At 38.5% G+C, this 13,010-nt stretch overlaps 1 protein-coding gene across 6 annotated transcripts; it reads left to right on the forward strand.

Annotated features, from left to right (window-relative positions):
- Positions 1-1,107: 1,107 nt before the first annotated feature.
- Positions 1,108-12,595, forward strand: LOC124390847 (equilibrative nucleoside transporter 1-like). 6 transcript variants are annotated; one of them, XM_046856909.1, is made up of 13 exons: positions 1,108-1,205; positions 1,292-1,350; positions 1,461-1,542; positions 1,845-1,999; positions 3,030-3,169; positions 3,586-3,720; positions 7,558-7,655; positions 7,733-7,787; positions 7,924-7,997; positions 8,071-8,179; positions 10,410-10,495; positions 10,586-10,785; positions 12,183-12,595. In XM_046856909.1, exons 2-13 carry the CDS (start codon positions 1,325-1,327, stop codon positions 12,292-12,294), a joined length of 1,272 nt encoding a protein of 423 aa, XP_046712865.1. In that variant the 5' UTR covers positions 1,108-1,205; positions 1,292-1,324; the 3' UTR covers positions 12,295-12,595. The 6 variants fall into 6 exon arrangements, with proteins under 6 accessions (XP_046712865.1, XP_046712864.1, XP_046712870.1 ...); XM_046856910.1 differs by having other exon boundaries at positions 1,136-1,181; XM_046856908.1 differs by having other exon boundaries at positions 1,108-1,350.
- The last annotated feature ends 415 nt before the right edge of the window (positions 12,596-13,010 follow it).

Here is a 13,010-nt window from a genome sequence, read left to right on the forward strand (position 1 = left end):
CAGCAAAGTTGATGAGCAGGAGGAGCTGAGACAAGTGTCAGGACACACTTGCCGAATTGAATTTTTCCTGTTATAGCAGCTCCCAATCGAAAGATAAATATCATGCCAGCTTTTCTACGAAAGTCATAATTTTGAGGATTTGAATCTCACATTATTGTCAAGACCTTCAGATGTTTAATGGCTGTTTAATAATGTAGTGATCAGTCACTGCCACAAAATAAGCATATGGGATAAGCTGTAAATACAATCATACATTTATTATCTTGTACAAAAAAAACTTGTACAAAAAACTAATGGGACTTATTTCCTCCTGTGGATTTCTATCACTGTTTATAGTTTCAAGATTGTGTGTTACACTAGACAATCCATTTTTATCTCATTAAGAGCACTTTATATAAAGGGCAGATCAATCTGTGGGAAGCCACAATTTTTAAAATACAAAGGAATACACTGAGGAATAAAGTGTTGTAGGATTAGCCAAGAAGTCAAAAGGGAACGCCCCCCCCCCCAATTATTGAATTTTTAAATATCAAGTAGACACATAATTGTAGTACTTTTACATTTACTGAAGCCATATATATGACCATTTCACTGCTCTACTATCCTCTGCAATAATCAAACACTATTTTATCCTTTTGCTGTAAAAAGAAATACTGTAAATGACAAGGTTTTTGCAGGGTAATCATTGTAGTTTTGAAATGTTTTTCAAACCATCAACAGTATTTTAAAAGTGTACTTTAAACTCTTAAAAGCACTCAAGCGAAAATTGTTAAACATTTGGTGGTAGGTTTCTAGCAGGGTTTCCATATTTGTGTAACTGCAAAAATAAGTGTTTCTGTAGCAATCTGCGTTATAAACAGTTTAATTAAATGTAAAAATATTTGATGTAATATTGTATACAGTATATATATGATTCATCTAATGTTAAAAACTGCTCTACTTCAGTTCTTGTATCTGTTTTGGGTATAAGAGAGAGAGAGAGAGAGAGAGAGAGAGAGAGAGAGAGAGAGAGAGCACATGAAAGCCTTAAGTAAATTATTAACTCTAAAAGCTTCAATCTGGTCATTGTCTGATTTTGCTTTAGACTGTGTCTGCATATTAATGATATTAAAATTCTGAATGAAATCAACAGACACACAAACACAGTTTGTTTAAATCTTGGACCGAGAGCAGTTTCAGCAGTTTGTACAAATTGAATCATACATGTATTTGTACTTTATAAATGTAGGTGATATATATTACTGCTCAAGATAAATTACTTCATTAATTTATGCATATTTTTTACCTAAAGCTGTCTGGGATAAAGCACAATTTCTTCAGAAAAATGGCCATACAGGATCCAGAAGACAGGTTAGTACTGTTGTCTTTTATCAGCTAAATCATTAGATGGATTATGATTTATAATTGAACATTATATTAATACACAAAAATGTTTGTTATTTTTTTCTTCTTTCATTTAGATTTAAAGCTGTGTGGTTGATTATGTTAATGCTTGGATTAGGGTCTTTATTGCCATGGAATTTCTTCATGACTGCCATTATGGTATTGTGCCATTTTGTTTATTATTATTATAATAATAATAATAATAATTATTATTATTATTATTATTATTATTTGTATTTATTTGGAGTTCGTAAAAAATGTTGAGGTGCAAATGCCATATGAGTGCACTGCCATTTTTATCACAACTACTATAGATAGATTATAGTAAATGTTAGTTTTACATTTTAAAAAAAATTATGTAACAAACTAACAAGCTAAACATAGCCATGACACTCTGCAGAACATATCTTATAACTGACTGTTAGAAATGGTTACTCTCTTTTTTGTATTTGTACTCACAGTACTTTAACCAGCGTCTAGCTGATGCTGCTCCAGCTAACGCGACTGTAACAGAGAGTCGAAATGCCCTGCAAGCCATATTCAACAACGCAATGACTTTATGTGCCATGATCACCCTCTTAATCTTCACCTGCCTTAACTATATTATACACCAGAGGTAATGTTAAAACAGAGATTTATTCTTATTAATGACAAAGTAATTTAAATCCTTACATAACTGACTTGATGGTAAACAATATTGCAGTCAGATTTATACATAAGTACAAATAGGCATAATGTCTCTGAAATAGAAAAATATTAAAAGATTTAAAAAGAGTTTAAAAGAGTTACTGTTATCACCTTACAACTGTTTTGCAGCAATAAAAGTAAATTAAGATCAAAGTTTATGCGAACAATTCCTACAGGTCTCCCAATTTTTGCTGATTACTTACCAACACTTTGTATAAACTCAGTGTTGGAACAGACTGTGCTTCTACACCCTCTTGAACAATATTTGGATAGTATTGTACTACAGGTAGTATTATATTTTTTCATAATGGTGAGAAATGGTAATTAACAAAGTAAGACAAACAGACCATTATAACAAATAAAAGTTTTGGTCTTTAAAAAAATTGCAAAGGAAGCCAAAGCGTCAGTAAACCATTAAAATGCACTTGGAAACTGGCGTAAACTCTAAAAGAAAGAGGTCTGGCAGACCCAAAGTCACAACAGAAGCAGAAGATAAATTGCTGAGTCAACAGTTTGCTATTTACAGGACAGCGTAACAATGGTAGAATTAAGCAAGTCTGAGTTTCAACTGTGAAGTCCTTAAACTGTTGACAGGTCAAATGGCACTCAGAAAGACACTAATAAATTAGTATAACTAATTAGTATAATTAGTATAACTAAGATGGTAAAACAAGAAAAAGAGGCCTGCAATGGAACTATTGAAGAGTGGAAAAAGGTTATAAGGACTGATAGATTTGAAATCTTCAGATCATCACACAGAGTTGTTGTACACCGTTGAGTAAGCAAAAGGATGGTTCCTCAGTGCGAGACACCAACTGTCAAACATGGAGTCTGGGGCTCTGCATAAGCAAAGTCTAGGCGGACGATTACAGACTCTGCAAGTGTATAGGTGTTCCTGAAAATAGTGACCAGTCTATTCCAGCAAAACCTCCCTTAACCTGTGACCTTTTATGTTTCAGAATTTCTCAAAAGATAAGGATTCTTGGTAGTCTGGTATCCATCCTGGTGGTGTTTTGTGTGACTGCCATCTTTGTTAAATTACCTATTGAACCCATGCCCTTTTTTGTGATTACTATGATAAAGATAATAATTATAAATGGTGAGTCTTGCATCTCACACACAAACACAGTCACACAACCTCATGTACATAAAAACAAATATAGGTTTATACCAAGACACACACACACACACACACACACACACACACACACACACACACACACACACACACACACACAACTATAACATGCAGAAAATATTTAATAATTAGAGTAAGTTAATGTCTACATACTTTATATATATATATATATATATATATATATATATATATATATATATATATATATATATATATATATATATATATATATATATATATATATATATATATATATATATATATATATATATATATATATATATATATATATATATATATATATATATATATATATATATATATATATATATATATATATATATATATATATATATATACGTGGGTGTGTGTGCTAGCATTTGGAGCCATACTACAGGGCAGTCTCTTTGGCATGGCTGGTGTATTACCTGAAGGATATATGACACCCATCATGAGTGGTCAGGGTCTGGCTGGAACCTTTGCTTCATTTGCTCTGATCTGTGCTATGGCAAGTAAGTAAAATTCCTAAAAATGCAAAGATATATACATATATACAGTATATATAAAGTGTAATATACTGTATATCAAATTAAGCACCAAAAACCGTCATGGTGCACACATCCGGCAATGCCATTTTTCTACATCACGCAGAAACAAACCTAAATTTCTTTTTTGATCGTACAGATAAAAGTAATACATCATTACAATCTGTAAAGGGTCTACTTTTATTTGTATACACTCATAATAACAACAAAATAATGTGCTTTTATTAAAGGGCTAGGGTATAACCAGTGTTGGGCAAAGTTACTTTTAAAAGTAATGCATTAAAATATTGAGTTACTCCCCAAAAAGTAACTAATTACGTTACTTAGTTACTTTTTATGGAAAGTAATGCGTTATATTACTTTTGCGTTACTTTTGCGTTACTTGTATCTCTTTCAGGCCTTACAGGTGTAACAGGTGTAATATAGATAATTGCCATTAAGAAATAAGTTATATTAGGGCAAAAGACATGTCTTAAACATTTAAAATGTTTAATAACTTCTTAGAGAACAATAAGATGATCGACTTAATTTTGACCACAAGGCTAAACACTTTCCAGTCGCACTTCTGTACACTGCTTTCCAATCTGCCTTCGCCGTCAGAAATGTAACTCTCGTTCGTGTATATAAGGTTAAGGGTGTGGGATGGACACCGGTGATGTGGAGGGAGAACATACCTTTCGCTGTCATAACGTAAAACGTTCAATTCCGTAAATATGACCTCGTCCTCAAATGAGCTGTTAATTTGCTCTCTTTCTCTGCTGCGATGGCATCGTACATGTGTCTCCCATGGAAAACTTTTATTTTAAGCAGTCCATAGATCTGCATTGGTGGAAACATATTCCAAGTCGGCAAAAGTTCTCTTTAGTTCTGTCTCCATTTCCATATATGCCTCATTCCAAAATACAGGATTTCCTTACATTTCTCTCAATTGATGTATAATGTCACTAGGTTACGTATGTAACCCTAGTTCCTTGAACAAGAGCTGCATCAAAAACGCTTTGGGAACACCTTGCGTTGTTCACATTTTGAATCATGTGTAAAATCCGGCCAATATGCAGTCTTGACGTCATCGGCGGGCGTCGTCGCATAAACCAGGAAGCTAAAAAATGGGTGAGCGATGGTAGCAACATTAGCTTCTGAAAAAGGAAAAGGTATGCGCTGCAGGATGCAGGGAGTATGGCCCGTTGATGTCGAAAATGCTTTGGGAACGAGTGTCCAATCATGCCATACTGACCAGTCTCTGCCAAGTGTTTGAGCACAACCACCATGCAGGACAGAGGAGTGGCTCTGATGTGGAGGTCATAAATCCTGACAAAGGTCAACGGGGTGGACCAGCCCGCAGCGTAACAAATGTCCTGGAGCGAAACTCCAGTGGACCATGGCGTAGAGGCCGCCATACCCCAGGTGGAATGAGCCTTGACTCCAAAAGGAGTGGGAAGTCCAGAGGACTCATAACACAGACAAATTGCATCCACAATCCATCTGCTGAGCATTTGCTTATTAGCCGGGAAACCTTTTCTATGAGGGCCATAGCAGAGGAACAGCTGCTCCGACTTCCAGTATGTGTCCAGTGCTCGCACATTTGCTTTTCCTGGTCAGGGGCTAGAAAAAATGACAGGTTGAAAGGGAGCTGCAGACACCTTAGGCACATACCCTGGTTTAGGGTAAAGGATAGCACTGGCCATGCCAGGGCAAACTCCAGGACAGATGGGCCACAACAAGAGCCTGTAGGAAAAGCGGTCTTAACCAACAGATATCTAAGGGCCACCTCAGCCAAGAGCTCGAGGGGGGACTCAGATAGAGCCACCAGCACAACAGGCAAGTCCCACACAGGCTCTCCGGGTCGTGTTCCGGGCCTCAGCCTCCGGGTGCCCTGCTGGCGGGGTACAATAACCCGCGATAGCGGACACATAAACCTTCAGGGTTGACGGAGCCAATCCTTTGGCAAACTGTTCCTGCAAGGACTCCAGAACTGAACCAACTGAGCAGTTGACTGGGACGAACTGGTGGTGCTCACACCACGTGGCAAACAGATGCCATTTAGCGGCATCTTTGTGAAGGAGCTCTGGAATGGAGAATGGTCTCTACTACCTCAGTAGAGAGAACAGCTGATAGGTACTGAACCAGGGTTGCCCCTGCCTGTGAGAGGAGATCCCTCCTGGGAGGAATTTCCCAAGGAGGTCCCTCGAGGACAGTAAACCACGGTCTGCCCGGCCAACAAGGTGCCACCAGAAGGAGACAAGCTCCTTCCTGGCGGATTCTCTCCAGAACTCTGGGAGCAGTGCGATAGGGGAAAAGACTTATAGACGTAGCTTTGGCCACGTCTACACCATGGCGTCCAGCCACAATGGGGCTGGTTGAGAGAGAGAGAGAACCAGAGGGGACAGTGCAAAGTTTCCTGAGTTGCAAACAGATCCATCTGGGCTCTGTTATATCTCTGCCATATCTGCTCCACCACTTTGGGGTGAAGCCTCCATTCCCCGGGCCTTGGCCCTTGCCTTGAAAGGGCGTCTGCTCTCCAGTTCAACCGGCCCGGGATGTAAACTGCTCATCATAAAAAGAGTTTTCCCTGGGACCATAGAAGGATCTGCTGCGCCAGCCTGTACAGGGGGCAAGACAGTACGAGATGTACGAGACCACTGACGCGTTGTCCGTATCGACCAACACGGGGCGACCTTTGTTGGTGAAAGTGTTCCAGTGCAAAAAACACAGTCATCATCTCCAGGCAGTTTATGTGCCATGAGAGATGTGACTTGTCCCACCAACCTTGGGCGGGAGCCACTCATGACTGCTCCCCATGCCGTGAGGGATGCATCCGTCGTTAGCGTTACGCGACGACAAGGTGCTCCCAGGACAGGCCTTAAGACTGGAAAGTAGGTTCTTTCCATACTTCTAAGGCTTGAAGGGCTCACCGCAAGACCTTGATAGTACGGAACAGATTGTGGGAAAGTTAACAGCCTGGCCTCCCCATCTGCCTTGAAGTCTGATCGGGGAACCAGCCTCTCAAGGCTGAACAGCTGGGGATATCCCCTGCAGCCATGAATGCTTTCCCAGTAGGGACAGAAAGAGTCACCCGGTGGAGGGAGACTGCGTTCTGAGTCACATCTTGTGGGAGAGCTAACATTCTGGCCTCCTGGTGGTGTCGAGGAGGTAGGGACACCATATAATGAGGTATAAACCGCCCACCCCAAAATAGGGCGCTCTAATTGTCACGGCCGCTGGACGTGTTTGAAGAGAGGACCACCCTCAGGTTGGCCAACCCCTTCAATTTGGGCTTCATGCCCGCCGAGCAGCCCCCAGAGAGTGGCAAGGAAAGTACCACAGAAATGCCACCAACTGCGAGAGTGGGACCTAAGCCGCGAGGGAGATCACTCTCCTCAAAGACTGATCTCCAGGGGCGGAGAGTGCGGATAGCCATGCGGGTACAGCACGGACAATCGTCTCTCTTGAGAGCCGATTGAGCATGCTCTACTTCCTAGCAAACAACACAAAGCTCTTGTGTGCGCCCCCCCTTAATAAAACATTGGCAAGGAGAGACACACATGTAAAAGTTTGTTTGCTTCTTAGCCATTGCTTGCACAGATTCACACACAAAGCACTTACCTGAACAAACAGAAGCTAATGTCGCTACCATTGCTCACCCATTTTGTAGCCTCCTGGTTTATGTGACGTTGCCCACCAATGATGTCACGACTGCCTATTGGGCGGATTTTACACATGATTCAGAGCGTGAACAACGCAAGGTGTTCCCAAAGCGTTTACGACGCAGCTCAAGTTCCTAAAAGGGAACTTCTTATTCCACAGGTGGTTCAGATTTGATGGACTGTGCTTTTGGCTACTTCATCACAGCCTGCGCTGTTATCAGCCTTGCCATTTTGTCCTACATAATCCTTACCAAACTGGTGAGTACAAATCCATATCCAGTCATCCTATGATGCACACACCGAAAAAAAAAATAGCATTGTATTACATCCCACAGGAATATTATCAAAACTATCAATACAGGAATATTATCAAGGAGAAAAGCCAGAATGGTCAGTCACTACAACAAGAGATAATAATTAAATTAATTAATCATGGTATAAATCCTTTTGCATTTGATTTAATCTAGGTTCATTTAGAAACATGGAGTTCAAAAATGTAATACAGATTATTTTAAACCTGTGTTAGGTGGCAACAGTGAAAGGATGAGCATGAGTGAAGAAGTTCACCAAAATCCCTCACTTCTGAGCATCTTTTCAAAGGTAAAACTTGTACACTAGTTTTACCATTTGCGATTATGATTTCTTATTTACCTCTCTTTCTTGACCTCTATAGATCTGGGTAATGGCTCTGTCTGTGTGCTTTTCTTTCACCATCACCATTAGTGCATTTCCTGCTGTCATTGTAGATGTGAAATCTACTATTTCTGAGGGAGGTCTTTGGGGTAAGATCTGTGTGTGCGTGAAATCTCTGAGAAATATTCTGGAAAATCAGTTATGTTATAATAATGCATACACACATATATGTGTATCTGCTCTTAAACTACTAGAAATTGTCCATATTCCTCAATTTTAGATTTACAGATTTGGTCAAGTGTTGTTTTGTGTCTGAATCATAGGCTTATTAGGTGCACTTGCTCTTATGTGTTTTTACAGTATCAACAACAATTTAAGATGGGTATAGTATAACAGAATCTCACATAAACAAATTTAAAGTGGGTGCAGTCATTAATATGGTCAAGTACAGTGGAACCCCGTTGTACGAGCAACCTATAGTACGAGCAAACGGAGATACGAGCAACCTCGCTCACAAAATTTTACCCTGTTTCACGAGCAAATTTCGAAGGCACGAGCAAACCCACGCTGCCGGTTCCCCGTTTTATTCAGAGGGTCGCATCAGTCTCTTAGTTGATGACGTATCACTCAGTCGCTCTCATTGTTCAGTGCAGCAAAAACGTAACTGTGGCAGTGGGGGCGTGGCTGAGCGGCGGTTTGTGAATGGAGGGCGGGTCCGGGAGCAGATAGGCAAGGGATTGCTTTACCTGAAGTTAATGTGACCTAATGATTGTTCTCTCTTTACAAGTGATCGGAGGGTGCATTTAAGGAGGAGAGCATGTGTGTGTGTGTGTGTGTGTGTGTGTGTGTGTGTGCGCCAGAGACGTGCTGCGTGGGGCACTAAGCAGACCGACACAAAAAAAACAAATAAAAGTGGATGTGAAGCCTTTGCACCTGACCTGTTGTGGCGTTCCTTATTCCCGTATTCATACGCTCTCCCACAGTAACTTTTTTTAGTTTTATATTTTTTAAATTAGTTTTAAATCTTGAAAAATGTCTCCCAAGAAAATCAGTGATGGTGCTGTGAAAACGAAAGTAAATAGAATTACCATGGAAACCGAGGAGGTTATGAGCGTTTTGTGCGTCTCACACTCGCAATCAACCACTATCACATGAGTAAGTGTTAAATTATGTTTATATTACGGTAATTTGCTGTGTATTTGTTTTTAAAAATAGGCTACAAATACTTTTTAAGTGCAGAAATAAGCGATCGGATAAGATCTCGGAACGGATTAAATCACTTTTACATTCATTCCTATGGGGAAAATCAGTTCGAACATACGAGCAAATGGACACACAAGCAATTTTCAAGAACGAATTATGCTCGTACAACGGGGCTCCACTGTATGCTATAAAGAAGGTTTCTAATGCAACAGTCTCCAGGACAGGACAAGTTGCAGTTTGCAGTTACTTGGGAACAAGATAAGCTTCATTAAAATATATTTAATGCTCCACAGCACTATTTTTGATTCAGTGGCAATTAGTGACATGGTATTAGAGAAATAAATAACAAATAAAAAATACAATATCCAAGTATCTGTACTTTATCATTCAACTTTCATTTTGGAAAACTTTTACTATACGACATTTTAATGTTAGATTTTTACTCTACTACATTTTAGAAAACATGCCGTTCCTCAATACTATACTCAATACTCAATACAATATATAAAATGTGTTAGAGGAGAACTGATCATAGGACCGGAAGTGTAACTTGATGGTTATGTTGAGAGTTTTGTGGAATAAGGGTTCTGTATGTTTTTTATTGCCTGTAACAATAGTAATCTCTTTTGTTTTATAAATATATGATGCACAGAAGAATGCAGCATTAAATTGATTTCATAAATAGATCACTTTATACATCCCAGGGGGAAATTTGTGAAATAGTTAAGATATAATTATCATAGATCAGTAGTTTTGTTTTACTTTGTCAATTCAAAAGCAAGTAATTTTGTACTTTTACTTCAGCTGAAATATAAGAATATATAAGAATATATATATTAATATTATCACAAGCCCAAAACCTTCTTCTTCTTCTTCAAAAAAAAAAAAAAAAAGAAAAGAAAAGAAAAGAAAGCTCAAATAAGACTACGGGTGGTGGGGCAAGTTAGAGTCAGGAGTTTCTTCCATCATTTATTACTCTCAAAATGTTCTGCCTGCTGTTAAACTATTACTAGTATGTTTGTATAATAAATCAAGTTTTTTTTATTTAATTTCTATCACTACAAAAACTATACTATAAACTGCATTTGATTACATATATATATATATATATATATATATATATATATATATATATATATATATATATATATATATATATACTGTATATCTCATCAGAGAAATACTTTATTCCTGTGTCTGGGTTTCTGCTCTTTAACCTGTGTGACTTCCTGGGACGGAGTCTAACTGCTGTATGCTTGTGGGTAGGGTCTCACACACACACACACACACACACACACACACACACACACACACACACACACCTCTTTAAAACTCTTTTCACTTTTTTTCAGCCCGGAAAGGACAGCAAAATTCTGCCCGCTCTTCTGTTTGCACGTCTGATCTTTGTGGCTCTTTTCATGCTGTGTAATGTCCAGCCACGCCACAGCATTCCTGTCTACTTCTCACACGATGCCTGGTTCACCATCTTCATCGTCCTCTTCGCTTTCTCTAACGGTTACCTAGCCAGCCTATGCATGTGTTTTTGTCTAAAGTAAGTATTTAACTTCTTCTACACTACAGGGCCAAAAGTATATGCATACCATCAAACCTCTTAGTGTACTTCCCTAAATTGTGGCCATAAAGTTAGAAGTGCACAATTCTATAGAATGTCATTGGAAAATTTGAATCACTGAAACTAAGAGATTTAACCTGTTCTCGCATGACAATCTCCTTTGTGAACAAAACGAGCTCCATGAAGACATAGTTTGTCAAACGACTTGAGTGGGTTAAATAGAGTGGTGGGCGGTCAGGGCTAGCAAAGTCTCTGCTGGTCTAAACACTATCAGAAGCACTGACCTACATTTTCAACCTCAATACTAATATTTGTTCCATGAAATTGTAATAATTTATTCCCAACAGTTTATTCTCTTTATTTTGTAGTGTTTCTCTTGGCTGCACTGCTTCCAGTACGTGTATGTGGATGTTAGATTTTTTTTGTACAATCAGATTTCAGCCTCTTTGTGCTGCCATGTCAATCTAATCTGCCCAGGGCCTTCAAAGTCTGTTCTGTTGGACTTTTTTACCATTGTCTCTTTAATAAATAGCGCTGTTTCTTTAACCAATCGGATTTCAGATTCGCCTCACAGGGCAGCTAGCTGGGCCAGAATAACGTCAGTATTTTTCCGTCCTCTAATTAGTTGGTCAGAGGGAAACTGTTACAGCCAAGTTCCACTCTCAAAACACGTGTGTAGCTCTGCACACATGAATACATCTGAGTTAGACTTTTTTTATGCCTACGGCGGAAGAGAAATTGATTTGGTTTCTGTTATACTTAAAAATACATTTTGAAGAAAAGCTAGACATCGTGAGGAGGTCGGCCAACCCAGAAGCTAGCTAGCGTGTCTCAGCCGTACCACTGGATTACAGCCTCTGAGGAGCGGTGCAAATAATGAATCTGCATCTCCCATGAGTAGGTTGTATTTTATTACAATTTTAATGTTTTTGTCATGTTATTAGACAAATATTGATTCTGAACTGCTCCAGATGATGTAGGTGCACAGTTGTGGTTGTAGTGTAGAGGTTTGGAGTGTTCTTAACTGGGTTTCTTACTTTAATGGTATTCACCCTCTATATGTGAAATGCCTCTCTCTCTGTAATGCCACGCATTAATATATTGCTTTTTTGTACAGTATTGATGGTTTCTATAAATGCGACGTGATAGTGGTGGAATTAAGAGGTGGATTAAGTTGGGTACGTCCCCACTGAAGGCCCAGGTACCAAATGCACGGCCCACCACTGGTAAAATCAGTAAATCTGTTAAAGCAGTTCCATAATAATGGCATATTTTTGGATTTCCATGTTCAACAACCACAAATGTATATACAATTTTTGCATTTTTAAAAAGCAGGAATACTTTCTTTATCTTACCTTTCTCTTATTTGTCCTCAGGCTAGTAAATACACATGAAGCAGAGACAGCTGGAGCCATCATGGCCTTTTTCATCACTCTTGGCCTCACCTTTGGTGCATCGTTTTCCTTCCTGTTCCGAGGGGTCATTTGAGGTCAACTTTTGATGTGACAGTGTTTGAATTTGAGTGATACTACGAATCCTAATAGTATTTGTAAATTCTTCATTTTCATGCTGTTATACTACTAGTTTGTTGTTTTTAAACAAAAGGAACATGTACTTGTCTCTCAAAATATATGAATTATAGTAAAAAAATAAATACAAATAATGAGTACATTTATACTAAAATCGACTCCACCAGTTGGTGTAAACCTTATGATCCAATCTAAATGAAATTTTAGAGAATTTCATCTGAACTCTTGCTACATATAGAATAGATTACATATGTGGGAAATTGGACCTTTTGTCCAACCTTTAGAACACGCATAATACATAAATGTTTGACTTGGAAAATCTGTCTTTTATTGATTTGTATATCTGCTCCAGATGTCCTAACTTTCATTTGTGTTACTATATAAAGCAGAACCTTTTCTAAATTAAACACTCATCTTGACTCATTTTAAATGCCGTTAAGGTCAAGTCTTCCAGTCATAGTTTGTTTTGAGCCACACCTATATGACGTTATAGGAAAAGATGAGCCAGATCCAAATAAGCACTGCTACAGTGAGTGTTGTGTTTGAATGAGACTGCCTACTTTTTATATATATATATATATATATATATATATATATATATATATATATATATATATATATAACCTCAGTAAACAAATCTAACTTCCCAGATGAACTTAAGATGAAGAACTCACA

The sequence above is a fragment of the Silurus meridionalis genome, chromosome 9 (assembly GCF_014805685.1).
Source record: "Silurus meridionalis isolate SWU-2019-XX chromosome 9, ASM1480568v1, whole genome shotgun sequence".
NCBI classification, from domain to species: domain Eukaryota; kingdom Metazoa; phylum Chordata; class Actinopteri; order Siluriformes; family Siluridae; genus Silurus; species Silurus meridionalis.

What these genes read in the sequence shown, in the direction of transcription:
- LOC124390847 (XM_046856908.1), top strand. Translation starts at nt 1,271, where the DNA reads ATGCATATTTTTTACCTAAAGCTGTCTGGGATAAAGCACAATTTCTTC. An exon ending in TCTGATCTGTGCTATGGCAA is followed by an intron (nt 3,721 to 7,557) that starts GTAAGTAAAATT and finishes CTTATTCCACAG; the next exon opens with GTGGTTCAGATTTGATGGAC. An exon ending in TTCTGAGGGAGGTCTTTGGG is followed by an intron (nt 8,180 to 10,409) that starts GTAAGATCTGTG and finishes ATATCTCATCAG; the next exon opens with AGAAATACTTTATTCCTGTG.